At 38.2% G+C, this 25,876-nt stretch overlaps 1 protein-coding gene across 3 annotated transcripts in view; it reads left to right on the top strand.

Annotated features, from left to right (window-relative positions):
• itga11a (integrin, alpha 11a) overlaps positions 1–20,645 on the top strand; it is a 58,599-nt gene extending 37,954 nt beyond the window's left edge. For 2 of the 3 annotated variants that reach the window (XM_032561504.1, XM_032561506.1), the window contains 17 exons: positions 2,248–2,451; positions 3,810–3,940; positions 4,066–4,232; positions 5,871–6,010; positions 7,948–8,058; positions 8,143–8,228; positions 9,272–9,482; positions 9,565–9,663; positions 15,743–15,819; positions 15,917–16,000; positions 16,190–16,280; positions 16,381–16,494; positions 17,371–17,454; positions 17,543–17,653; positions 17,773–17,868; positions 18,942–19,055; positions 19,316–20,645. In XM_032561504.1, coding sequence (XP_032417395.1) covers positions 2,248–2,451; positions 3,810–3,940; positions 4,066–4,232; positions 5,871–6,010; positions 7,948–8,058; positions 8,143–8,228; positions 9,272–9,482; positions 9,565–9,663; positions 15,743–15,819; positions 15,917–16,000; positions 16,190–16,280; positions 16,381–16,494; positions 17,371–17,454; positions 17,543–17,653; positions 17,773–17,868; positions 18,942–19,055; positions 19,316–19,426 — 2,031 coding nt within the window. In that variant the 3' untranslated portion in view covers positions 19,427–20,645. The remainder of the gene's footprint in view (positions 1–2,247; positions 2,452–3,809; positions 3,941–4,065; positions 4,233–5,870; positions 6,011–7,947; positions 8,059–8,142; positions 8,229–9,271; positions 9,483–9,564; positions 9,664–15,742; positions 15,820–15,916; positions 16,001–16,189; positions 16,281–16,380; positions 16,495–17,370; positions 17,455–17,542; positions 17,654–17,772; positions 17,869–18,941; positions 19,056–19,315) is intronic. The other variant, XM_032561505.1, reaches the window with a different exon arrangement.
• Positions 20,646–25,876: the final 5,231 nt, after the last annotated feature.

Raw genomic sequence — 25,876 nt, forward strand, 5'->3', positions numbered from 1 at the left:
AGTGCCTCCTCACGAACCATATGTTTCAAATTAAACAGCATTATGTTTCCCTGTTTCTTTATAAATCTCCCATTTTGTCACATATCCTCGCATCAAGTAGCTGAAAAGTAAAAGCCTCCATTTAAGTCAACTTCGCTTGCATCCACACAACTGAAAAAACAAGTGAGCTCATGTTTAATCTGGCAGCCCTGAGTTTTATTACTGTATGACTGTTTGATGCCAAATAGAGCAATGATATGGATGACTACTAATGGACTCCAGTTCCATTTTCTCAGACTTTTGTCTGAAACGTTTTCCAGCAGTCTGTTTGCCTCTGAAGTCACGGTTATCTTCCATGGGGCTTAGCACTTCCTAAGAATAGAACTTCAAATAAATATCTTTAGCTATAATGCTTTCTTTTTTCCTCTCAGAACCCTAAGGTAAGATTCTTTAGATTTTTTTTTTAGTGCCTGAGGTTTCAGTTCAAAGAAAAGGAAAACAAAGAGTTATGTGCAAAACACAGATGTTAATCCAAACTCAGTATTCTGTTTAAAAATAAAAAAAAGATAGAAAATAAGTGGTCTACTTTTTCTGTATCAGCAATGGTTTGAAGATAATTGATGCAATAAACTCTAATGAATGCAAAGCACAATAATTTTCTTTCACTCGTTAAAAAGTTTCAATCCAAGGATGGAGGGTCCTTTCACATCCCGATCAGTGTTTTACTGGGAAGCAAACAGAACATATGCAGTTACTATATTTAGGATATAATTTTCTTTGAGAAACAAATAGTAAAAATGCTATTTTGAAGCATCTTTCTTGGCCAACACTCAACTGTTTAAAGTTGAGCTTACATGCTGCTTAACTTGGGTTTATGTGTTTTTCTAATATATAAACTTAATAAATGCTTTCCCCCGTTTTATATGTGACGCTACCATCACATCTTTGAAGCCTCTTCACAATTTATCAGTGTGTCCTCATTAAAAAGACGTCAGTATGTGACTGTTTTCTTTTTAATCTGCAACATCTGGGTCTTTTTTATGATTGTCCAAAACACCATCTTGCCAGATTCTTAACAATATTCACTGATTGAAGTAAAAAAACATTGCTTATCTTATCGCTGAATTATATAGCATGAAAAGAAGCATAAATTACTATTTGTTCGGTTTGCTGTGCATGAGAGGCCATGTTGACTCTTGTTCACAGCAGACTGACTCTACTGAAACAAATTTGGTGAGATGCAGGATAAGCATTGATTTGAGCAACTTGTAAGTGCAAGGCTGGCTATTACCAGGGATTCAGTGACTACATTTGGCACCACATACAGACTTCACATAGTTTTTTTAGAATGTGATGAGTGACATTTTTGCATGGTTTTAGAAAAGATGTCGTGTTTTATGGAACTTTTAAGACAAAAGAGGTTAGTTTTTTTTCTTGGGTACCCACCTAAATATTTTTGTTGACCAGTCTAAATCTCAGGGCAGCCAAACGTTGCTTTTTGCAGCGGTGTCATACATCGGCACGATGTCTGAAGCTACTCCGTTCTTTAGCTGAACATCAAAAACAGTCAGAGGTGTTAAGCTGGTCTCCTAATTCTGACCATGTGAATGTTTTCCAACATGTCTGGAATGTGAACATCCAGTCTACGTAGGCTCCATATCGTAGACAAGACTTAAAGGATCTACTGGTAAGATCCTCTGAACAATACCAGAGGACATCGACAGATATCCTCTCTAGAGTTCAACGAGTCACGACTAAAGAAAACCTGCAGCCTGTTAGGCTCCTGGTTTTGATGTTGTTGCTTATCAGGATATTTTTACACAGCACAAATCTAGTTTTTCTCTATATGCAGACAACAAAACCCCTGATGGGAAACATTCAAAAGGCATAGAAGTGCAAGCTGTATTCCAATAGAAAGGGCATCTAAGTCACATTTTAGCTTATGTCCAAACCAAATGTTGCTCAAATCAACTAGTTTATTAGTTGATCTAATGCCATATTTTTTAAAACTGTCCCACAATCAATACCAATGGTTGACAAGATCTCTCTAATGGTAAACAGGGTAAATTTTTATATTATATTTAGACGTTTAGCAAACAGTAAATTGCTAAAGATGTTCAAAATTCCTTATTACTGATGTTCACTTGAGAAAATAAACCTTATTCTTAAAATTTCAAAAACAGATTTTGTGTGATCAAAGCGTTTATAAAACCTGGGGCTTGTACGGACGTATTTGACACATGTATATGTTTTTGCTTCTCGGCTCAGAATCGTTTCATCCCAGAAGGAGCGTTGGAGATCCACAACGGTGGCCAGAACGCTCGCTTTGGCTCATCTCTCGCTCCTGTCCCTGATCTCAATGGTGACGGCTTCAACGACTTGGTGGTGGGAGCTCCGCTGGAAGACGACCACAAAGGCGCCATTTACGTTTTCTTTAGCCAGCACAACAGAATACTACGAAAATATAAACAGGTAGGGCATCCGTAAAAAATGACAGACGAACACAATTTTTCGATATATTTTGCTTTTGTCTCCAAACGCATTTACACTTCTACTGAATTTGAAATGCCTAAAATGCATTCATGAGCCTGACATTATCAGACATTACTTCAAGTATCTGTGAATATGCAAGTTAATAACAGGCAATAAATAATGTTGTTCAGGTTAGATTGGATTTCCTTGAACTGAGATTTTTTATGAGCTTGAAACGTTTCTTTATTTGGGATTTATCTACATATTTAAAATAATGCACCACATTACCTTGAGTTTGTTGAAAAAATAAAAGCATTTTCAGCATGGTGGAAACCATGCTGAAACTTAGAGATACTTTTTACCACAAAATGCAAAGGTTTACTGTATTCTTAGTGGAGCTGGACAGGACAATTTACACAAGTTCAATGAAAATGTCACCGCATATTCTGTCGAGGGACAGAATCACTTAGTCTCTGCACTGATGAAGATTTACTCACCTTGGGATGCCATTCACTGGATGTGGTTGACACAGCTGGGGATGTTGATTTATTTCATAATTGTTTCAGTCAATAATCATTTGACCACTTGAGGCGCTTGTTGATATATGGAGCATTCAACTTCAGCCCAGGAAGAAAAATAATACCATCATGAGAAATTTATTCTGATCTATCCTTAAGGTCCAGTGCACTGTAAATTTTACACCCTTGAATTAAAACAGAGTTGTTTTTTGTTTTATTAATAGATTGCTGCATTTCCTTTTGAAATTTAATGTTTTGGCTTTAAAAGAGTCATCTTTTTAAGTGTCGACAAATAAAAAACAGATTAAATACTAAAACTTAACTGAGCACTGCATAGTGGTAAGTTTTTATCACTGTTGATTATCTGAAGAATCAAATGGAGGCTTGTGGTCTTTAGTCTATAGAAGTTAAATCCATAATTAAATACAAGTTGCTACTGAAAAATAAACAGAAACCAGAGCAAAAAGTTGAGATGTAGCTGGAATATGGAGTAGCAATAGTATATCCTGAGCAACATAGGAAATGGAGAAATGGAGAAAGGAGATGCAGAATAATAATTCAGTCAATATGATTGAAGAGGGGTTAATCATACTGACCAAAGTAATACAAAACTACAACATTTATAGACTGCTGAATGAAAATTATTTTAAATATCCTCAATTACTTTTTTAAAATTTTTTTTTTTTTACTTTTATCATTCCAAGATGCCGGTGATATTTAAATGCAAATAATAATAATCATTAGGAAATTATGTTCTTGTTACTTCACACATAAAACTTTCTTCATTTGAGTGTGTTGTAATAATTTAAACACATTCTTCATCTGCTGTCTGTCGTCCAGAGAATAGCAGCGGTAGATTTGGCTCCGGGCCTGCAGTACTTTGGCCGCAGTATCCATGGCACCATGGATATGAATGACGATGGTTTAGTGGACCTGGCAGTGGGTTCCCTCGGTGCTGCCGTTCTCCTCTGGTCTGTATATAACTCTGCTAGTGCAATTATTATTTTGCGCTAAACTCTCCAGAAAATGTTAACAGACGCATTGTTTTCCAGAAACGCACTTTAGCCTCACAGTCTCACCTTTGTGACCCTCACAGGTCAAGGAGCGTTGTGCGGATATACGCCAATGTCAGGTTTGAGCCCAGCAAGGTGAATATCTTTGTGAAAGACTGTCAGCGAGGTGGCAAAGACGTGACCTGCATGTCAGCGATTGTGTGCTTCAACATCACTGCCAGGACGGCCATTCCTCCCACACAGGAAATAGGTAAGCCAGCAAAAACAATCATATGCAGGGATAACATCTGCAGTTTGCTACTTCCTTCCCTTCTGTATCATTTCTCCAAGCTGTTTTATGTAACACTTATTTAGCCGTTTGTTGTAATTCAGTCAGAAACGCAAAGATAAGTTACAGAAATATGTTTAGTTACATAACCATTAGACTTGTGAGATCTGTTGACTTCTTTTATGAGCCTTAGGATCGAGAAATCCTTTTTACAATTCAAATATAATTGTTTCAAAATTGAGAAAAAGTATTAGGTTATTAAAGTGATTAAATAAGTTTATTAAAGTCTTGTAAAGCCCTGCAGCATTCTGGCTGCCTGTAAAAACTGTAACAGATCGTTCTATTCAGAGAAAAGGGTTTACTAGCATTAAGAGATTCTGGCCTCGCTGTTTCTGCTCTGCCTAAATGAAGCTCCGGCCTTGAAAACTGCTACGTCAGTACAACTTTGGCACATTCAGATGTCTCTTTAACTGTGTATAAATCTGCAACTCCAGTTGCTTCTATTCACAATAGAGAAATGTTGACCACTCTCTTGCAAAGGGCGCAAAAAGAAGCAAGGGTGCCCCAATTGCTAACTATTGTTAACTCCAGACGTGACATTGTGTGCCAGTCTACCAGACAGACCTATCTCTTGGCAGAGCAAATGAGTCTTAGACTTGTGCAGACGTAGATAAGATCGAGGAATCAGATCAGCCTCACATGTAAGTATTGGCCGATCACCTATCTCCCAAAATTAAGGAAATTGGCGCCAATAAATCAATAAATCTGAGTAATCCTAAAACGTTGTGCCACCAAAAGTGACCCACATGAAGCAGTGTTACTGTACTTACCATTTGTTTTAACAGCAGTAGCATCAGAGTGCCGCTTCATTGTGCACAGAGGGAGTTAAACTTTTGACCCGGCGACATCTTTATCAAATCTGCTTTCCGTGCCAGAACAGAAAAGAGGAAGAGAAAAGGGGAGTTATCTTGCCCTTCGTGGCTGAATGCTGCTGAACACATTTGTTTGATTTTTCCCTTCGTCATGTCTGCCGAGTAATGCATGGCAGATGTTCTGGTGATCGAGAGGTTCCTGCGGCCTGACCAATTTTTCTTCTTCCTCGATCGAAGTTAATCTCATTTATGTTTATCTATTTACAATATTTCTGAGCATTGTCTACAAAACAAAGACACAGATTTTTTTATTTATTTTTTTAAAACAGAAATTGGCTCTAAAGTTAGAGTTGTAACATTAAAAAAAGAACCAAAATGTTATAACTGATATCTCCACATATGAATTTAACTTCTGCATTAAGAGTCCTGCAGGTTTCCAACTCGCTTGTTGACCTCAAACATAATGCATGAATAATTTCAGACTCAGTACATTTTTCCTCATTCCATTACAACATAAGCCCATAAGCAAATAACATCTAGCACAATGTGTTCTGGGGAAAGCCACAGAGTTTGGATTCCTGTATGGGATGGTGACACGTTGATCAAATACACTAAGTCAAGTAATTTTATGTATTTATTTTTGCAGTACTGCAGTGATATTATTCTCCATAAATGTTATTCAATCAGCCAAACTTCTATGAATAAAAATAGAAGTGGTTACTACTAATCCCATTTCTGGTCCAAACAGGGATCAGGTATAATATCTCCATTTTGGAGAGACGTTTCAACCCTCGGGCCGTGTTGGATCACCCGAGCAAGATGCAGCCTCAAAACCTGACTCTGCTTCCTGGAAGTGAAGCCTGCGAACACATCTACTTCCATGTCATGGTGAGGCTCAAAATGTGGAAAACCAAAGTCACATGAAGGCATGAAGCCAAAATTGTTGTCATGTTTTTGATTATTACATGTAAATTTTACATGTTGATAGTCAAAGAATTGATGTCTCAAGCAAGGAGGATTCGTAAGGAAAATTCTGATGTTCTTGTATTTTAGATCATTTAAAGGGGTACTGATACATATGATTGCTATTTGTAGCTAGTAGACGTAGCTGAATATGATGTACTCCTGCAATGTCGTTAGTAAAGCACAGTGGTACAGTGATCTTGGTGGCTCAGTGACCAAGATCAGATCCTGTTGTATAAGTCCAATAATTCATACACAAAAGAAAACTAACATCCAAAAAAACAATACATTTCTAGTGTTTGTGGTAAATCTTCTGACCTTTAATCAAACTATCACACTCAGTAACTCTTTGGTTGGATGCAGAATGAAAGACAGTAACCAAACACACAAAACCATCCACACAAAGCACAAGAAAGCTAACACAAACCAGGAGCTGGGAAGTTGAGGATTTCTTTTCACAGTGATTGAAACAACAATCTATGAAATCTAAGCCACATAAAACAGAGCCTCGAAACAAAGATTTACTACAAGGTTACCCAAAGGTTGTACTGGGGGCCAATGTGATTGATTTTGCGCCGTCCTCGACCACAATTTAAGAATATTACGTTTTCCCTTCCAACTTAGACAATTGATTCAGATAGAGACTTATTAGTCATATGTGGTTTCATTTTAATTTCATAGTAAGTACAATTAGGTACTGTAGGTCCACAGCAGTTGTAGGACTGTGACTTAAAACCAGAATGTGGCGCACCCATTTATGCTGTTCTGTTTTCCAAAGAAGAATGGCCTTGATGCCATTCTTGCTGCTGAGCTCAGACATTTTTAGACAAAAAAACCCCAAAACAAAACAGAAAACTATGCACCTAAAAATGAATAATGAAACTGTATGCCATTCTTTTGGTAAGGAAAATGTACAAGACCTGCTTTTATATTTTGGCTCCACAGTGATTTCCAGGTCCCTATATAAGTGCAATTTGTAGTAGCTCTGCATCCAAATTGCTCACAATTTAGTAACAGAAGAAGTAAAAGTTATCTTGTTTTTATGTCCATTGCAGTAATATGCTATTGTCTTCTTTTATGCCTTTACTGATGAGAGTCTCTGTGAGTCTCTCAGTAGTCCAGCAGCATTTAACACATTCTGTAAATGCTAGGAAACCTTCAGTGCATAGTCCCATTAATTTAATTGGAAATTACATGTCTTAAGCAAATTTTTTCCAAAATAAGTAGCATGCATTTTCAAAACTAAAATTTATCCTGCAACGCAGGCTGAAGAGCTGAAAAGCCACTCAAATGCTTGTCTATCTGCTCTACATTGAGCATTGTGCTGAGTCTTCTTTTAGCCATAAGTTCTGACATTGTGTTAAAAGTGTGACTGAGAATGCCACACTGAGCTGTTCGGCTTCAGCAACCTTGTTGTTATAGCTAATATAGCCTCTCTGCTGCTGAGGGAAGTCGGCTAACTCTGCAATGAAGAAGCCCTCAGGCTCAACTGTTATTGTTTTTCTCTACAGAGACATAAGTGACTATGATTATAAAGCCCACCCACATAGATGAAGGATCTGATTGGTTGGTCTTTCCTACACTTTATGGCCAATCACAATTCTAACACGTACCCAGCATTTTCTCTCAGTTGTTTGGTTTCTTCAGATAAAAAAAGTAATAAATGTAATTCACTCATAAAAATGAGCTTTAACTTTTGGTTATTATTGAGTTCAAAAAAGAAATTTCAAACAATTTATGCCTTCAGAGATGCTTTTGAAAATCTGTGGCAAAATATAGGAAATAGTGAAAATATAGCTGCAGTGACAGACCCATTTCAGTGATTGCTGTTTGAGTGAACCAACTTTCTTATTTATATATAGGAGACCACAGATTATGCAAGACCCATAATATTTGCTGTGCAAGTAGAACTGGAAGATCCAGACCAGGGACCAATTCTAGATGACAGCTGGCCTGCTGTTGTAAAGACTGAGGTGAGGGTACTTTTAAGTTGGTTAATAATTATTAGACTGAGTCAAAGTAAAATTGCTAACAAAAGGATCCATTTGTCTGAGCAGCTGCCCTTCTGGAATGGCTGTGATGAGGATGACCGCTGCATGCCGGACCTGTCCCTGCAGAGCGCAAACGACCTGATGACTCGAAAGTGGGTACACTTATATTAGTCACAGCACATGTAGCAATGGGTGAAAGTGGGTAAAAGTTTGAAAAGTGAATGAAATTCTCCAAAAAGTTCAGGAAGGTCCAGGATCCTCTTCTTAAAATGATTCGGCCAAAGGTTGCCACCAGGGCAAAGCTTGCCCAGGAATGTTCCTAGAGAATTTTTTTGGAGGCTAACATATTGTAAAGAAAGGCAACAAAGTAGCTTCTTCTCAATAAGAAAAGCATCAAGGACTGTGCAGGAAGTTGTGAAATGTGACTTGAGAGACTTCGGGGGAAGCTATTTTCGCAGGCAATGCATCCTGTAGCTCTCCGCGACTTAGATGTGACAGTCGGACAGCGGGGGATGGAGGGAGTCCCGTCAGACCGTCAGTTCCCGAAACTACAAAAAGAAAACCCTTGTATAAAAGGACACAGGTTATAAAGCTGGTGAGGTCAAAATGACCCCGTCTCTTAAGAATGCGGGAGGGTCAAACTGTTTGCAACATCTGTCCAAAGAAGAAACGATGAATGCTTCCACTACCGCTGAGTCAGCAACAGCGGATCATCTTGTTAATGGTTGCTTACTCACTGTTTTCCTAAAAACATATGTCCATGAATAAATGGGATCAAAGCCCCTTAGCCCAATAATCCACAGCAAGTTGGTAATTAACAATAATTTTCACGTCATAAAAAAATCTAATGGAAAGATGACACTACATTAAACTTCTGGATCCATGGCCTAAAAACTTCCCTTTTAGTGGTCAATTCTCAAAAAGCAAAAGGACAAATAATTGTGACAATCTCCAAAGCTTGACGAGGGCTAGAACATCAGAAGGTGATGATGTCTGGAGAGATGGCTGAAAGGTTGAAAAAGAAACTAGAACAAGACACTGACAAAAACATGTAAGTGCACCAAAGCAGTAAAGTCTGCACTTCTGTTGGTCTCAAAATTTATAGCCACAATTATGCATATGAAAAAAAAGCATATTCTCACCCACCTACACTCCGTAAACTCAACTTCTGGCTTCTGTTTTCACTGTCTCCCAGACAGTTCTGTGCTCGTCCTGTGCAGTCTCGTGGCGTTTTCTGCCGCCATCAGGGCGGAGCAGGGTCAGAAGGGTCGCTGCGGGTCATTGAGGGAAACAAGAGAAGGATGGTGGTGGACGTCAAACTGGAGAACAGAGGAGAGAACGCCTACAACGCCCTGGTCAATATCACATACACGCCCAATCTGCGCTTCTCAAGCCTCATAGTGAAGGTACGCCTCGATCTGTTATCTGGTCTGCAGTTTCGTCTTCTTCCGTGCAATAAAATCTGAACGTTGTTGTTTATTATTTCAGGACACCTCAGAAATCAAAATCGACTGCAACACAGAGGAGAAGAAGAGAAATGAGAAGATCTGCAATGTCAGTGCACCATTCATGCGAGCCAAATCTCAGGTAAGATAAACACAACGTGAATTACTCTGAGATCACTATCCATTCTAAAAACAACCTAAACACTAATAATTTTGTAAGAGATGACAACTTTGAAGACATAAGCTGCAGCTTTAAGATGACCTTCATCTGCATTTTCTTTTTATTACATCTGAGTTAACGGCTCGATTAAACCAAACAACACATTCAAGATTACAATCAGCATTCATATCTTAATTTGTATCCAGAATGGATTTAAGTGGGATTTATTTATAGGCCTGGGAGTAGATAACATCCCTCACAACCCTGTTAAATTGCTGCAACATAATACCTTTTTCTCCCTAAAGCTCTTAATTCCTGACTTCAGTTCTAGCCGCTTGAACTCTAAATCTGAAAGTTCAACCGCCAAAGCAAGAGGAGGAACTGCTTACGTTAAGCAAATAAAAATCAGTCGGCTCTGAAATCAAGAAGGTTGCGCAGTAAAATTTCAATTATAGCTCTAAAAACGAAACCTTGAAGAGATTTTAAACATTCCTTAGAATTAGACAGCAGTTTTTGCTCTTTTTTTCTGTCCAAAATAAACTTTCAAGCTTTAGAAAGTTCCTGGCTAGGATTTGTCAGTCTAGCTTTGTTTATAGGTGAGTGGTGTCTTGCCAGAATATGGTCTGTTAAGAAGCTGATGAACAGTAAATATACTACTTGTTATATTTAACAAGTAATATAACTTGTTGTAGATAACAAAAAGGGAAGCAAAAGAGTCAGTTCTTCAAGTAAGCCATGCTAATTTCTGCTGTTTTGAATCTACTAGTCTTAAAAAAAGGCATGATGGGAACGCTTGGTGGCTCAGTTGATAAGAGTGTGTCCTGGATTTGACTCCACTTCTTGAAGGCGTCCCCTGCATGTCTCCGATTCTCTCTCCTCCCTATTCCATGTCCACTTACTTTATAATAAAGACCGCTAGAACTTAAAAAGAAAAAACAATGGCATGTTGATTTAGCAAATGCATGATGGATTTTTAAACAAAGAAAACAGTCATAAGTTGCAGGTTGTGATCTTTCAGTGGATATTAACCATACTGAGCTGCAGTAACCAGTTTTCTAACTAAGCACCTGTTGCAAAGCGATATCAGTTTATAGATTTAGAAATGAAGATAAGACAAGTCAATTATTTCTTAGTCCCACAAGTGAGAAATTTCATGCAAGCAGGAAGTGAATAAAAACAGCACAGTATGAAAGTAAAATAAGGTTCAATTCTTCCTGTCATAGTAATTGAAGAAGAATAGCTCAGTTAAAAAGTTAGCTAAAGATTATACAAAAAAATTACAAATATTGTAGCAGTTTAAGTGAAAGCTTTGAGTGATTTTAACTCTACTTCACTATTAAGTTGTTCCTCTGCCTGGAAACACTTTATATGTACTGTAGGCAGTAAGAAAGAATGTCTGCAAGCCTCGAAGAACTGAAGCAACAATGGGATGGAAAGCAAGCCAAAACGTCTCCACAACAATGAGAGAGACACAAAATAACTAATTCAAGTAAATGCTGCTAAAGGTGGTTGTGCAATCTAGAAAACTGTGGATTGTGTTTAGTTTTTTTTTCACAAAGCTTTTTATTATTTATTTTTATTTAATTATTTTTGGCTTCTCTTCATGGAGTTTTTATGTTCTCCCCATGCAGTGAATATTTGTGTGACTGGTTCTGTGCTGGGTGTGTCTGAGTCGATGAACGGGTCGACCTGTCCTTAGTGCTCCCCACCTATTCCTATGATATTCCTGGCCAGTCCTCCATGTCCCTACAAACACTAACCTGGTGTAGGAAGCAAGATTTTTTTTCTCCCCTTTGCTTCATCACTGGTGCACCAGGTGAAATGGAGAGAAAAGGTTTCAGATCTCATTTTTCCCCTCATCTGTTTCTGATTTTACTATCAATTCTGCTGTTTCTAAACCCTCTCCACTCAGCTGTAAAGTCAGCACTATTTATGGGATTCCACATTGTTCTGTGTTTTTTTTTTTTTTTTTTTGAAGGGAAGAGCCTTAACTTTATTATTTAGAAGGTGATGTTTGGATGAACCCAGATAAGGATGACATTGGTCTTTTATTTTGCCTTTCATATAAAAGCACTTACACTCCTCTTGTTGTGTGTAAAACTCGTCTTTTCTGTTCATGTGCCGACAATAATCTCCCTCGCTTTCCATATTCACATAAATTTTGTGTGGAGAAATACAGGAAGAAGCTTAACCATGTATTTATAACAAACAATGCTCGTCTCCCGGGCAACAAAACATCCAGCATTTCTGTGCTGGTTCTCTCCAGCAGCCGAACCTGAAGCACCCGGCCACCCTTTAAATCTCCCAGAGTGATTCATACCCGCTCATTCAGCCTGAACAGCGTCCAGAGCCACAAAGCTGGACCGCTCTGGTCAAGTTCCTTTTAAAAATGTGGTGAATGTTAAACAAGGATGATTGTACACCTGGGCAACTGCCAAACCAGTCCAAACCACTTTTTCGCTGAAGGAAAATAGGAACTTTGATGCAAGCTTTTTTTTCCTTTTTTTTTTTTAGGAAAAAGGCAGTTTTGCCTTCTTTGGTTGCTTCTCTCCAATGCAGAATACAAAAAAGTACTGAAAACTTTAAACCTTTACGTTGTGCACATGTTGGTGGCCGTCCTGGTCAGCTTCTTGTGGTTCCACTCTTAGTTTTCTCTATGTTTTGTACCTATTGGTGCTCACTAGTTGGTGTCTTTGTTTAATTAAGCTTCCTCTCAGCATGTTGCATTCCAGTTTATGTCCCCATTACAGAGATTGTTTCGTTTTTCCTAAGCCTGTAGCAGGAATCTTCACAATGCTGGTCAGCCTTCTCCTTTCGGAGGCATTGTGGTTGGAGAAAAGAAAACAAGAAAGAGACCAGTGGGGAAAAAAGGAATCAAGAGAAAAAAGAAAAGAGACACGGAGGACAAATTGTCTTGGTCAAGACACAGAAGCTGTTGTAAGGAATATGGGTAGAGCTTTTAATGAGCTAGTAATAAGAACTTTAATTATCTTCCAGCTTGACTATTGTCAGATAATTTGGGCAAAGACTTAGATGAACATCAACTGATGCAGAATAAAGCTGTTTAGCATTGAATTGTTCCTACAGGACTAGCATAGACAGCATACATTTTAATTTAGACTGGCTATGATAGGGTGTTAGCTACTATCATCAACATGGAAGTTGTTTTTTTTTATTTCAAGGTCCAAGTTTTTTGTTTGTTCAGTTAAAGAACAATTTAAATTCACATGAATATGTCATGAGACATGCAGTTGAAAGACGTTTTCATATTCCCAGGGCAAAAACGAATTTTCTCAAATGCATCTTTATTTACAGAGCAATGAACAGCGGATCTCTCTACCATTAACTGTAATTAAAGTTGAACAGAAACCAGCTTTTAAAAAGAAGTCAAAAAGCTTTTTAGGAGCAACCTACTTATAGTTGAAATGGTCAATTATTTTAGATTTTATGTATTTGTCAATTTTTTGTATGACTTGCAATTAATGTTTTATTGCTATATATGTTTAATATATCATCCATTATATATTTGATTGACTTTTTCTTGTATGTGTGTTTTAACGATGGACCTCAGGAAGAGGAGCTGGGTGTAAAGCCCTGCTAATGGGCATCCTAAACAATAAACATAAAAAATGAGACAAATTATTCCTGCTAATATTACAACATTTTTAACATCTTTAACACTTTTGTCAGCATCAATGTATTCTATTCAATTCAAGTGTATTTGATCAAGTAAGCAATGTTTAATGATAAAAACCAACGTTTGCAGCGACCCCTGAGTTTTGTTACAGGACATTAATGAACAAACAGCATCATGACCAAACGTTGCTGGTCACTAATTCCTGCCGTCTGTTGTTTAACATCCCTGGTTTAATTGTTACAATGGTCTAGTCAAAACCCATATATATCACAGAGATTTGAAAAACCATCTTCACACATTCCTTTCAGTAAATCCAGTCTTTGAGTTTGAGCTACTTTGCCGAGAAGAATTGCCAAAACGCTGAGATCCTGCAGAAGTTCTGCTACAAACCTCAAAATCCCTATAGGTGGTTTTTGCACCACAAATGGCCGAAACATACAGTTTTCCTTCCACTCCCCAATAACACATTACTTCCTGTTTGGTCAGTCGTATGAAATTCTGATTTGGTTTGCAATGAGCCAAAGAGTGAAAGATTCATTTGTAAGGCGCAGTAGGTGTACAACGACTTAATATGTTTACATAATGGAGTTACGTTATTTACGTCCAAAAAGGTTCTGAACATATAACAAAATTACAGCTTCAAAACCATCAAAAGGAATGTTTTAATCAGTTCATTTCATTATTCAGTAGTTTATTTTTTCACTGCACACATTATTGACGTGTCATTGTTACAAATCCATCTATCATTGCTGTCAGTTTTTAGGGACATGGTGCCTGAAAACAGGTCAGCAGTCCATCACAGATCCAACACAGAGCAAAACAAACAGTGCTAGAGCCGATTTTAAAGTCTCCACTTAATATGACCAGCATGTTTTTTCAGACTGTGGGAGGAAACCGAGATAGCAATTGTTTCTCTGTGTTTCCTTTCAGGTTTGTTTTTTTTAAGAAGTAACATAACTCACTCACATGAAGAGTATCATCAGTCATAGCGTGCTCATCACATTTGTTTGGTCTTAATAAATACAATAAGGTCACCGTCTTCGCGCTGTGTCTGTGGTTCATCTCAGACGAGCCTCTCCGTGGAGGAGGGAAGCTCCGGTAACCTTGTTGTGAATTCCTCTGTGGTCAGACTGGATCCATCAGGATTTCATTATGCCACAGAGGATTGTAAACAATGCTCGACTCGACTCTACTCCTGCTCTGTGTGCCGATCATACCATCGCTGCTTGACAGTCCCCGGTTTGGTTTTGCTTTTTTTTGGGAACATATTCTAATCATTCGCTTTTTCCGTCTCTGTTTCTGTTTGTTCCCTGTAAGAGTTTTGAAATGCCCTGAACTAAAGGGATTTTCCCCCTGCTGTCTTTAAGTAACACCGACTGTGTAAACGATGGCCTGGGGTTAAATCCAGAGAATACAGCAGGTTATTGCTGTGTTTGTGCTAAATCCATCATTCAGAGCCTTTACTACTGGGAAGCGTAGATCTGTAAAATAGCTTGTGGAGACATTTCTGACTTCAATTAATCAGAAAATTATCAAAAAGCCTATTTATATCAACGATCCATTTCCAAAAGGAATGACTGTAGAATATTAGCATTCAGTGTACTGTACAGAGAGTGAAAACTTCAAGCATTTACCTTTGTTTATTTGGATGCTTTCGACTTAGAGCTGATGAAAACCCCAAATTCTACTTAAAATTTAAATATGACAAAAAAAAACTGAACATAAATGTTATCTTGTGACCATGATTTGAATGACACAATCATGTCGAAGACTGCTGGCTCTCCTTTAGACACCAATGGGTGGAGGGTGGCCAATAAAGGGTCATTGTGAAAGAACCTGGTTGTTCACAAAAGGATGTATTCAACCATATTAGTGGAAGGAAAAAGTATTTTTTAAAAACAATCAAAGTTACACAACCAAGCCCAGCCAAGAGTTAAGAGCTGAGTTAAGCCACTCCTGAACCAGACACTTAGAGGTTGATGCAAGATGTGTAATGCACTAGAAAATAATGAACATCAAGTCTGAAGGAAGAGTGGAAAAGGCACAAGATCCAAACTGAGGACCAGTGAAAAGCTTCCTCAGTCAGTGGTGATTTGAGAAACCAGGTTATCTGCTGGTCTTATGGCATATAGTGTTCAGTACATAGAACTGAGAAGACTGACATTTCTGTCGTATGTTTTTAACTGGACTTCTGCAATATTTGAATATCCTGAGAAAATAAATGTTGGTTTTTATTAGCTGTATAAATCTTCAAAATGGTAAATAAACGCTTGACGTGCATCACTTTGTCATGAATACGAGTTTCACTTCTTGAGTGAAGTTACTGGAATTAACTTTTCAACTTCTTATCTACTTTATTTTGATGCATTTTTGTATCTGCAGGGTTTTAGAAAGAATAATGTTTGTTTTTTTTCCTTGCTGTAGGTGTTGTTTCGCCTGGAGTTTGAGTTCAGTCGTGCCGTCTTCCTGGACCACCTCAGAGTTCTCCTGGAGGCCAGCAGGTACAAACTACACGCTTTCTCCATGTAACGGATCTCTTCTAAACATTGTTTTCTACATTTATGAAAGACAAAAGCTGTGTACTTGCTCTCTCTACAGCGATGGCGAAGAAGTCAACAGGGCTGATAATGTTAATGATATTTATTACTCACTGAATTATGAGGGAGACCTTCTCTTTACCAGGTTTGTCAAATTCCTTAACTTCTCACCAAACAGTTGACGTTGCTGAAGTGATTGCTGTTACTTATTTATACTTGGAAAACACAGAATATATTTGTTAAGTTCAAGTGAAAATGGAATGTAAACTTAAACAAAAAAAAAAACTTAAAATTGTGGGGTACCTCTGTTTATTTTTACTGTTTGCATCAAAAGGGACTCAAACCCGACACGCTACGAGATCAAACCAGAGCTCTCGCTGGAGGAGCCTGGAGTTATCGGCCCTCCTTTTAACTTCACATTCCAGGTGAGAAGGAATTTTTATCACCTCCTTATCTTTAATGTATCATACTGGGAGACAATTCACACCATTCACCTCTTTCTTTTTATCTCTGTGCGACTCTCAGATTCAGAACCTTGGGTATTTCCCGGTTAGAGCTCTACAGCTAAACATCGAGATACCAGAAATGACACAGAATGGGAACCAGCTCCTGCAGATATTTGACTTCTACATCGACGAGGTGAGTTCACAACCCGGAAGTGGATGTGTTTCATTTAAATGACAATTACATGGCCGATGCATATGTTTAGGAATGATGAACAAATGTGATGGTCTTTGACGCAACCCAAAAAGATTTATGTTTAGTTTCAAACACACACACCGTCTTGTAAAAGAAATTCATTCATCTTGATAAATAGCTTAATACTAAAGATCTTTAAAAATTATCCTTTGGGTTTTTGTTGCCTTTTAACTCCTTTTTAACTGCAGAAAAATTCTATTTTAATGTTAAAAAATTGACTCTGACCCATGAATCAGAAATTTTCCCTATTTATTTTTTTCACGCCTTCGCTCCTCTTTTAAGGTGAGTCTCATAGAGTTATATCAACTTAAAATGTAAAACACCTATCTGTAGGATGCTGCATCTCTCAGGACTTTTGCTGTCTTTGAAGAAGTTTTGAACAACAGACTTTAAAAACCTCAATATAGACCCTCAGTTTATCCAACCTGTGAATCAGACACCAGTTTTAGTGCTGTAGATTAAATCCAGTTGATTTATGTTGCACTAATTCAGAGTAAATATCTCCAGGTCTACAGTTAGCTGTTCCTCCAGTGTTTACACAGCGCCCACCACAGAGAGGCCCGCCCTGGTCAAAAAGTCATATCCTCCATAACAACATACACCACTGGCTGCTCTTTGATTATGTTTAAGTTTGTAACGTTCCGAGATGCAAATGCTTGGATTTGACTGGAATCAGGAAAAAAAAATTGGAAACTGCAAAGCTGGGCGAAAAAAAAAATTATAATAATAATTTTTGCTTACTGTAAACAAACATTTCAGGACACAAGTTCATTAATGATGTAATAAGGCACCTTTACTTTATTGTCCCCCCCTCAGAGAGACGGCACACGCTGCTTACCGCCTCAGCACATCGCGCTGAGCAGAGCTTCTCCGGAGGATCTGTCCCGCTTCTCCCGCTTGGTAAAGTAAAATGAGAACAACGATAAACGGCAACCACAAATAATAGTATTCAGCTTTGTCACCAACCTTAATTCGTTTCTCCACTCAGAACCAGTCCAACACACTCACCGTGCCAATCCAGTGCACGGTCAACGTAGCCTCCCACAGAGACATCGGAGTTCGAATCACAGGAGCGCTGAGGATAGACACGTTACACGCAGTGAGCTCTTACCGTAAACGCAGCACCAAATCGCTGTTCAGCTCACTGTTGGCTGTTTTACCTCTCGTGTGAGACTTGGTGGTAAAATAGTGGCTGCATGCTTTGATTTTTGTCTCCAGCTGAAGTTTAAAGTCCTGGAACTGATAACGAGTGCTTCAGTGGAGCTCCCCTCCGCCAGCCCCATGTTCCTACATGAAGAAAAGCCTGTCAGACATGTGAGTCAACAACTGCTGCTGCTGGAAACGGCTCCTGCCCCGGGTTTGACCCAATCCAACCTGGCTTCTTAAAAACATCCGACTATGATCAGTGCTTTTGTGTCTTGGTTTTCTTTTTTCTTTTGGTTTCTTCTGTTTCAGGAAAGCAGCCTTTAAAACCATTTTCAAAAGAAAGTAATATTTATTTTTGTCATTGACACATTTTACTGACTGAACATTAACTGTAACAATAACTATAAGGAGCACAAACACAGATAGGTGTAGGTGTGGCCACTCTATGAATGTCCCTGTTTGAGTGAATTTGCTTTGTGGTGCTGAGGGACCGAAAGGACCAGCAGCACATGCTGTCAAAGTATGAACTTAAAAGTTGAACTTTGCTGCCATCTACTGGTCATTAATCATTGTCATACTCCATTTCCTCTTCCTGCTCGTTAAAGCAACAGTAAATATTTTTTCCACATAAAAAGTGGTAATGTGTGTATAATGACATTATTTGAAATTCATGATTTGTGGAAAGTGCAAATCATTAACATTTAAAAACGGTGAATCAAAGGTCTACAACGATCCTTTGTCGTGTGTGTGTTTTAATAACGAACAGAACTGAACAATATTTGTTTTTAGCAAAAACATAACTTTTATTTAAGAGGTTAGCAGCTGTGATCATAGAGAAGGCAGCACAAAAAGGCCCGCTGTCAGATCTATTGTATTAGACTGAGATTATTAAAAAAACAAACAAAAAAAATCTGAAAGAAACCGAGAGAAGACTGATCTCTGCTGGGAACAGGTTGATTTATTAATGCTGAGGACATTAATCAAATCAACCTCACTCATTTAGAAGTCTGCAGAATAAAACACACACATATATCTACCAACATAGATCCCAACCCTGAGTGTCACCCTCACTTCTCAGTCCTGATTAACATCTATAGATTGCTGTCAAACATTGCTAATGTTACATCTCATATTGCATCATGTACACAACACTAAGAAATATTTATATTAATCATATAATGAAGCATCAAGACACCTGAGTGTTTTCGGTGAAGTGACATGTTTCTGATGTTTTTTGACAGATAATCCTGGAGATCAGGAAGGAGGGAGATTACAGAATCCCTACCTGGATTATTGTTGGCAGCACACTGGGGGGGCTCTTATTGTTAGCTCTTCTCAGCCTGGCTCTGTGGAAGGTAAGGTTCTCATGTCCCGCTTTACATCTTGTCATCAACTACTTAGTTTTCCAGTGTGCTTCATGAAAAGAAATAGTTGTGTTTACATGTAATAACAACAGATCCCGCTATGAAACTATATAAGAGAGATGTAGTGGTTTAAATTGAGTCCCACATGCTACTTTATGCTCATTGTTTTGCGTAAAATGTTTGTTTCCTCAAAAACATCCCGAAATGTTACCACGGCAAAGTCAGAGCGTATGCATGACGTGTATTTCCAGCACGAAGTCGTAACCTTGTTTCTTCGTATGACCGATCGTCCGTGCAGCTTGGCTTCTTCCGGAGACAGAAACGGAAAGACAAGGAGGAGCAGGAGGCCAACGGCAAAGTAGCCGAGGAGCGGTAACGCAGGCTGAGTGAGTCCTGCAGACACCTTTCCCACAGGGGACGAGACACTCAGGGACCACCTCAACGCCCCCCTCCCGCCCCGCCGCTGCCCGGCCCCGCAGTGGCTGGGCCGCATGTCCGCTGATGCAAGGCTTTATTCAGTGCACTGGACCTGTCCCGCGTCACCAGCCTCTGACCCTCGAGTCAGCACTGTCGCACTCACTCAGCATTCTTGCACTGGTACAAAATCGGTCCCACTTTTTTTTTTCTCCGTACTCCCGCTGCCTGTGGTGCCGTCCCGCCACAGATCTTAGAGCTGTGGCGGTATTTTTCTTCCTGGCTTCATGTAAAAAAATAAAAAATAATTTTAAAAAAATGTAAAAAAAAAAAATTTAAAAAAAGCGAATGGAACTGTTTCTATTGATTTGGTTCGACGTTTTTATGGCTACTTCCTGTTTGTGCATATTTATTTAACATTAATTAATAAGAAAAAAAAAGTTTGTACCTAATAAAACACCTCATGGGTGACTCTCCACCCAACCGATGATGCCGCTGTCAAGGCATTACATAGTAATAATCTGCATTGTGTTTAGTTGTCAGAATCTATGAAAGAAGAAAACGATGTTTAGCTTTCAGACTCTTTTCTTTACTTATAGAAAAGGACGCACCTGAATCCTACATCCTCAAACACAAGATGCTCTTTAAATAATTTCGATGCACTTTTTTTTGACATTGTACAAAATGAACTTGAAGTTGTAAATAACCAAGTGCCTTTTTAAATTCAATTTCAGTATTAATTTTTTTTATAATATTTCCACATTATATATAGCATTCCTTTTTTTAAGTTAAGCAAAAAATAAAAATAAAAAAAGCAGCATTGTGCTACAGAATGATCACAGTATGAGACGGTTTCATGCCTTTTATTGTGCACTGCATCAGAGCAAAAGGTGTGCATGAAATACTAACTTATAAGCAGATATTACAAATGGGAATATAGAAGACACATATGGATCCATGTGTTTTGTTGACATGATGTGGAAAGCTGTAATATGGTCAAAAATTAAACATGGTTGACCTTTACTTTTGTCTTTATTGGTCGTCTAATGAGTTTCGGCTGCAAATGGACTGGAAATGTTTCTCTCACATCATTTCTGTTATTAAAACTTGTACCTGTTGCTGTACAATCTGAAAGAAAAGCAAAGAATAAATTGCTGTGGAAATGGATTTGTTTGTTGTTTTTAAAAGCGTTATCACAGCGTTCTGCCGAGACGGTTGGGAGATGCTTACCAACTTACAATTCTAACTCATTTTAAAACTTTTACTACATGGTAAGAGAATATTGCTGTTTTTGATCAAGGTGACTGACTTCCGGAGATTATTTCTGAACAACTTTACAACAGATCAATTCTATAGCTTAGTTGTAAGTCTTTAATATTTTAGAATGAAACAATAAAAACTCTCTGAAACTTGTGTTACTCATTTCGTGTTGAGAAAGCTCTGAAATGACCTTACAAATGTCATGTCAGTATCATTTAAGATGTACTTTAAATAACTTAATTTTCATTTCATAAATAGATCCATGGCTTCATATTTGTTACAAACCCTGTTTATAGAAGTTGGACCAAGTATATTGCCTTGCAAAAGTATTCAGATCCTTTTGGTACGTTTTTATGTTTTATTATTTCATTTTTCAGCAATCTGCCACACCACAACCTTAAAGTAAATACATCCTTTTCTATTGGGACTCTATAATAGAACAGTGCAGATTGGCACATAATTGTGAACTGAAAGAAAAGTAATAAATCTTCTAATATTTTGCTAGTAAAATCTAAAAGATTGAGAAATCTAAATGAAGTTGGCACAATTGTAATGTTATCAAGACATGGCCATCCTGGGCAAAACAATGCCTCATGAACACATCATTCCCAAGGTGCAGAGGTACAGTAGGGGCAGCATAATGCTGTGGGGATGTTTTTCTTCAGCAGTTAAGGAAATCTGGTAAGAGTTGATGGGAAGACAGATGGAGACAAATACAGGATAGCCCCTGTTGGAAACTTAAAGTAGACTGAAAAATGCTTGGCCCCTGGGGCCAGACTGGCATCAGGGATTTCCCCAGTGGGCCGATGAGTGAGCGGGTCAATGGTTTAGCCCACGGGGAAGCTGTCACGCTCCCCCCGTTGTCACGCAGCACGCTGTTGTTTTTGCATTGGAGTGGACCTGTAAACGCATGGATGAACACACAGGGTGAGTCAGAAAAACTGACTCACGCTGTATATATACATACTGTATATATATATGTACTGTATATATATATATATATGTATATATACAGGGTATGTATATATACATATATGTACATATATGTATATATACACCACGCTCTGCCCTCTGTGTTCTCCTGCACCTCAAACACAGTAAGATCTCCTGCTTGTTACCATTTTGCTGTAACTATCTCTCTCCTTGAAGAATCTGTTTACCTACCCAGCTAGAAAATATTGACAAGACTTAAACTCTGGGTGTAGTGTTGGACTCAGACTTGAACCTTCAGAGACAAATAAAATAAAGACAATTACAAACTGGGCCCTTTATCACCTGAGACTTTGTTTTTAAGTAGATTCTGTTTTATTCATTTCCACGTTGACACCATAGGGCTTGAGGTTAAGTGGCTCCATGACACTTGAATGCAGGCCTGGCCCAGACCTCCATGGGGCTCCATGTGGTTTTGGGGCCCTCTAGTTCTGCTAACAACGTGGCCTGGTTGCAATCAATAGTCCGATCATTCACTGCTATAAACTTATTGCATCTCTGGCAGTGCTGTTTACATTATATACATGTATAATAGGATACATTTATTGGCGAACTGATTCACTGACCAGTTGATTTCTGGGCGCCGATTTCCTTAATTTTGGGGGATGGTGATCGGCTGATACTTACATGTGAAGCTAACCTTATCCCCTAATCTTATCTTCGTCAGCAAAGGTTTAAAATCAGCCTCTGTCCTCTTCTGCTCTACAGTGAGAGGTTTGACTGACAGACCGGCCCACCAGGTCAGGTCTGAACGTTTACAGTTAACAATATTCATCCCAATGTTGCCAACTCAGCGACTTTATTGCTATATTTAGCGACATTTCAGACAAAAAAAATTTCATATCAACCAAAATCAAAATTAGCAGATCAGGCTTTTTATAGATCAGTAACCAGGGATCGGCCAGAAAACTGCAATCAGTGCAGCCCCTACACACATATTCATGATATTCTTTGATTAAATAAATTTTTCTTAAGCGTAACTCCAATAGCTAAACATTTAATTTATACCAGGTGAGTCTTTCTCCCCTGAGAATGTGGATTGGAACTGGGCTGATTTTATGCCTTCAAATGATTTTAACAGAAGTTTCACATAACTTAGAAGTTGATGTAAAAATAATGTTTGTTTTAGCCACAAAATGATTTTGCTCAGCAGCAAACAACAAATCCCCAACTACAGCATAGAGCAGCTCATCGATGTAGCAGCTATGTAGCCTGACGTAAAAACATTTTGCTAGACAATGTCAAACATTGAGAAGTTTTAATTATTGTTATCAAACACGGCTGCTTAGTTTGCTTATGCATTGGGCCGGCCCTGCTTGAATGAATTTGGTTCATTTGGATTTGATTTACAACTGGCTTGGTTGCTTTTCATTTCTGTACAATAAAACGATTGATCAAAATATCTATATAAAATATCACCCATGTGATATCCTATGTTTGTATGACATTAAGTGGAGTGCTGGCATTCAAATTTTTTCCACCCACATCATTGGAGCCACTGGATGTCGATGAGCAGAAGGCTGATACGCAATCTGAACTTCCTGAACATCTGACAGAACCTCCGTTTGATTGTCTCCATGCCACAATGCAGATCATGCAAAAATATCCTCAACCAATGACTTAGAGCTTATGGGCACACTTTTCAGCAGAGCTGTGTTTCAAAATTGGCAGTACATAAATTTTTTTTTTCTTTTTGTATCTTAATATTTGCTCAATTTATGAGAAACGGATTTCTTTTCATTAGCGGTAAACTCAAAATTAGCAGAAATTCACTTTTCAAATATATCACCATGTGCTTTTTGAACTTATTTAAATCAGTTTTACTTGTTGCATTGCTGAGATGAGCATTTCATATTAATTTGGATGTACTTGTATGAAGTTGAAGTCTGGTGTTTAAATCCACTATGCTTCTGAAAAGTGCGGTTCGATGCGTTGAGGATTTTGTTGTATTGACCTGCAGCCACCAGTAAGGGGCAGTGTTTACCAAACGCATCTGAAACTACAGCACAATTAAAAATAAGTCTCCTTTCATTGATTTTATGTATTTGCTGTTGCGTTATTTTGCACGTGACATAAAATGTGTTGATATTATTGTCTTTAGATTACAAATAACCTCTGATGCAAACATTTACTTGTTGTCTAAATCAAATATTTTAATGAAATGTTTGAATAAAACATGGAGACTGGGATATGTAGGAAAGTCATGTCTTTTTGCCACTAAAAATAGCATCGTAAGAGTCATTTTAATCTACTGGCTTACCACATTGTTTGCATCTCGTTTTTTTTTTTTTTTTTTTTTTCAGAAATAATTTTTCTAGCAAAGTTACTAAAAACTTTCCAGGTTCTCCTCAGATTCAGATGCTGTGTGTGAAACACTGAGACCTGCAGGTGCACAGAGGCAAATTAAACTGTTAATGTTGCTTTCTTAATCTCAAATAACTGTAATAAATTAGGGTAGGTATCAACAGAGAGTCATTTGAGTGGTGGAAGGCTTGTCTGTGCTGCTGAAACCTGCAAAGCAGTTTCACGAGAATACTGCCGTCATGAAAACATATTGATCCCCGAGGGCGAGGTTTGTTTTTACTGCCACTGAAAATGATACAGTATACCGTACTAAAAATTATGAGAATGAAAATGACCAAAGCAACCTAGGAGATATGCAATAAATCAAAAATAGACAACTTAAAATTAATCAACGTAATACTTGTTTAAATTATTAGTGATGCGAATTACAAGCAATGTGTGCAAATGTTGCAATGAAGTTGCTCAGTAAAAAAACTGAAAACATCAATGCAACATAAATCCACTTTTTGATTGGCAAACTCAAAAAAGTGACAAACCAGGATGCAGGTGTGACTTTTAAACTGACAATTTAGAAGACAATTGAGTCTCAAACGTTCTTCTGCTTTCTGCATATGAAGTACAATATAAAATGTTCAAATTACATTTCATTTCTTCATACCATAAAGGTTTTCTTGGAATCTTCCACGTTCTTAATCCATGTCTTTCAGTCTGAAAGAAGATGCTTAAGGCTAAAAGCTATCTCCACTAGACGTGCATATATCATATATTTTGAGATAAAATATCTGCCATAAGATGTATTAGCCTAGTTGATAATTGCCTAAAAAAGCACTTTGCATCTTCACCTGGCTTATTTTAGATATTTTTTCCAGATTCAAAAATGGGAATAAAAAGCTTTACAGGGAACAAAATGCATAAAACTGAGCTCTTCAAAATCAGTGTTAAGTTGTCAAAAACAAAATATGCATAAAGATTGTTAGGTACTGGACAGAAATTGAGCTGCTAAGAATATCCAGAAAAGCCTGGAGAGAAATGCATCAAGACCACATTGAAATATTAAAGACATTCTGTCTACTTGGAAGCAAGTGTAGAAATCAAAAGCTGTAAGTCAATATAAAAAGTTCTGTAGACATCTCACTAACAAAAGCATTCACTGAGGGCAGCCTGGGACTGGGTGACACATGCCACCATGCTATAAAAAGCACTCTGTAATGGTATTAGCTGCACCATAAACGAGGCTAAGAGCCCAAAGCTTTGTCATCCTCCGCTAAATCTGCCGTTTTAATTAAACCAAGCTTATTCGAGTTCACTCTTACTAAACGTATTCCCTCATTTTAAGAGCTTGTGAAGCCCCTTTTTCGTTTACACAACCTAAACACACTGAACGGGCAGATTTCCAGCTGCTTTTCCTTCTTTTTTTTCCATTCTTGGAAAAGTAAGAGGAAGAGTGGAAAAAGTGGCCTGACCACAGCATTTTGCAATCACACAAAACCTCTCGACAGCAACGCAGAGGGATGCAGAGGACAAGAAACGCAGACGGAGAAGAGAAGCATCGGCACACAAAGCTGGAAGCCAATCGAGCCATCTGCATCCAGGTGACTCCCTCACCTCCTACCTGCCTGGTGGGCAGCTTTCCTCCATTTTCTGTGGAGGGTTTTCACTTTAGCCAAAAGATGACAGATGGAAATTTATGAGCTATCTCTCCTCTGGGTTGCACATCAGTCCAGCTCAGGTGCTGGACTGATGAAAATCATTTTTGAACGGTTCTCTTCAATCTAACGCTCCGTTAAGTATTTATTTAAATCAGCATCTGCACTCTGTGCTCAGGAAGAGATTGACTGCATACA

Source organism: Xiphophorus hellerii, chromosome 4 (genome assembly GCF_003331165.1).
Source record: "Xiphophorus hellerii strain 12219 chromosome 4, Xiphophorus_hellerii-4.1, whole genome shotgun sequence".
Taxonomy (NCBI): Eukaryota; Metazoa; Chordata; class Actinopteri; order Cyprinodontiformes; family Poeciliidae; genus Xiphophorus; species Xiphophorus hellerii.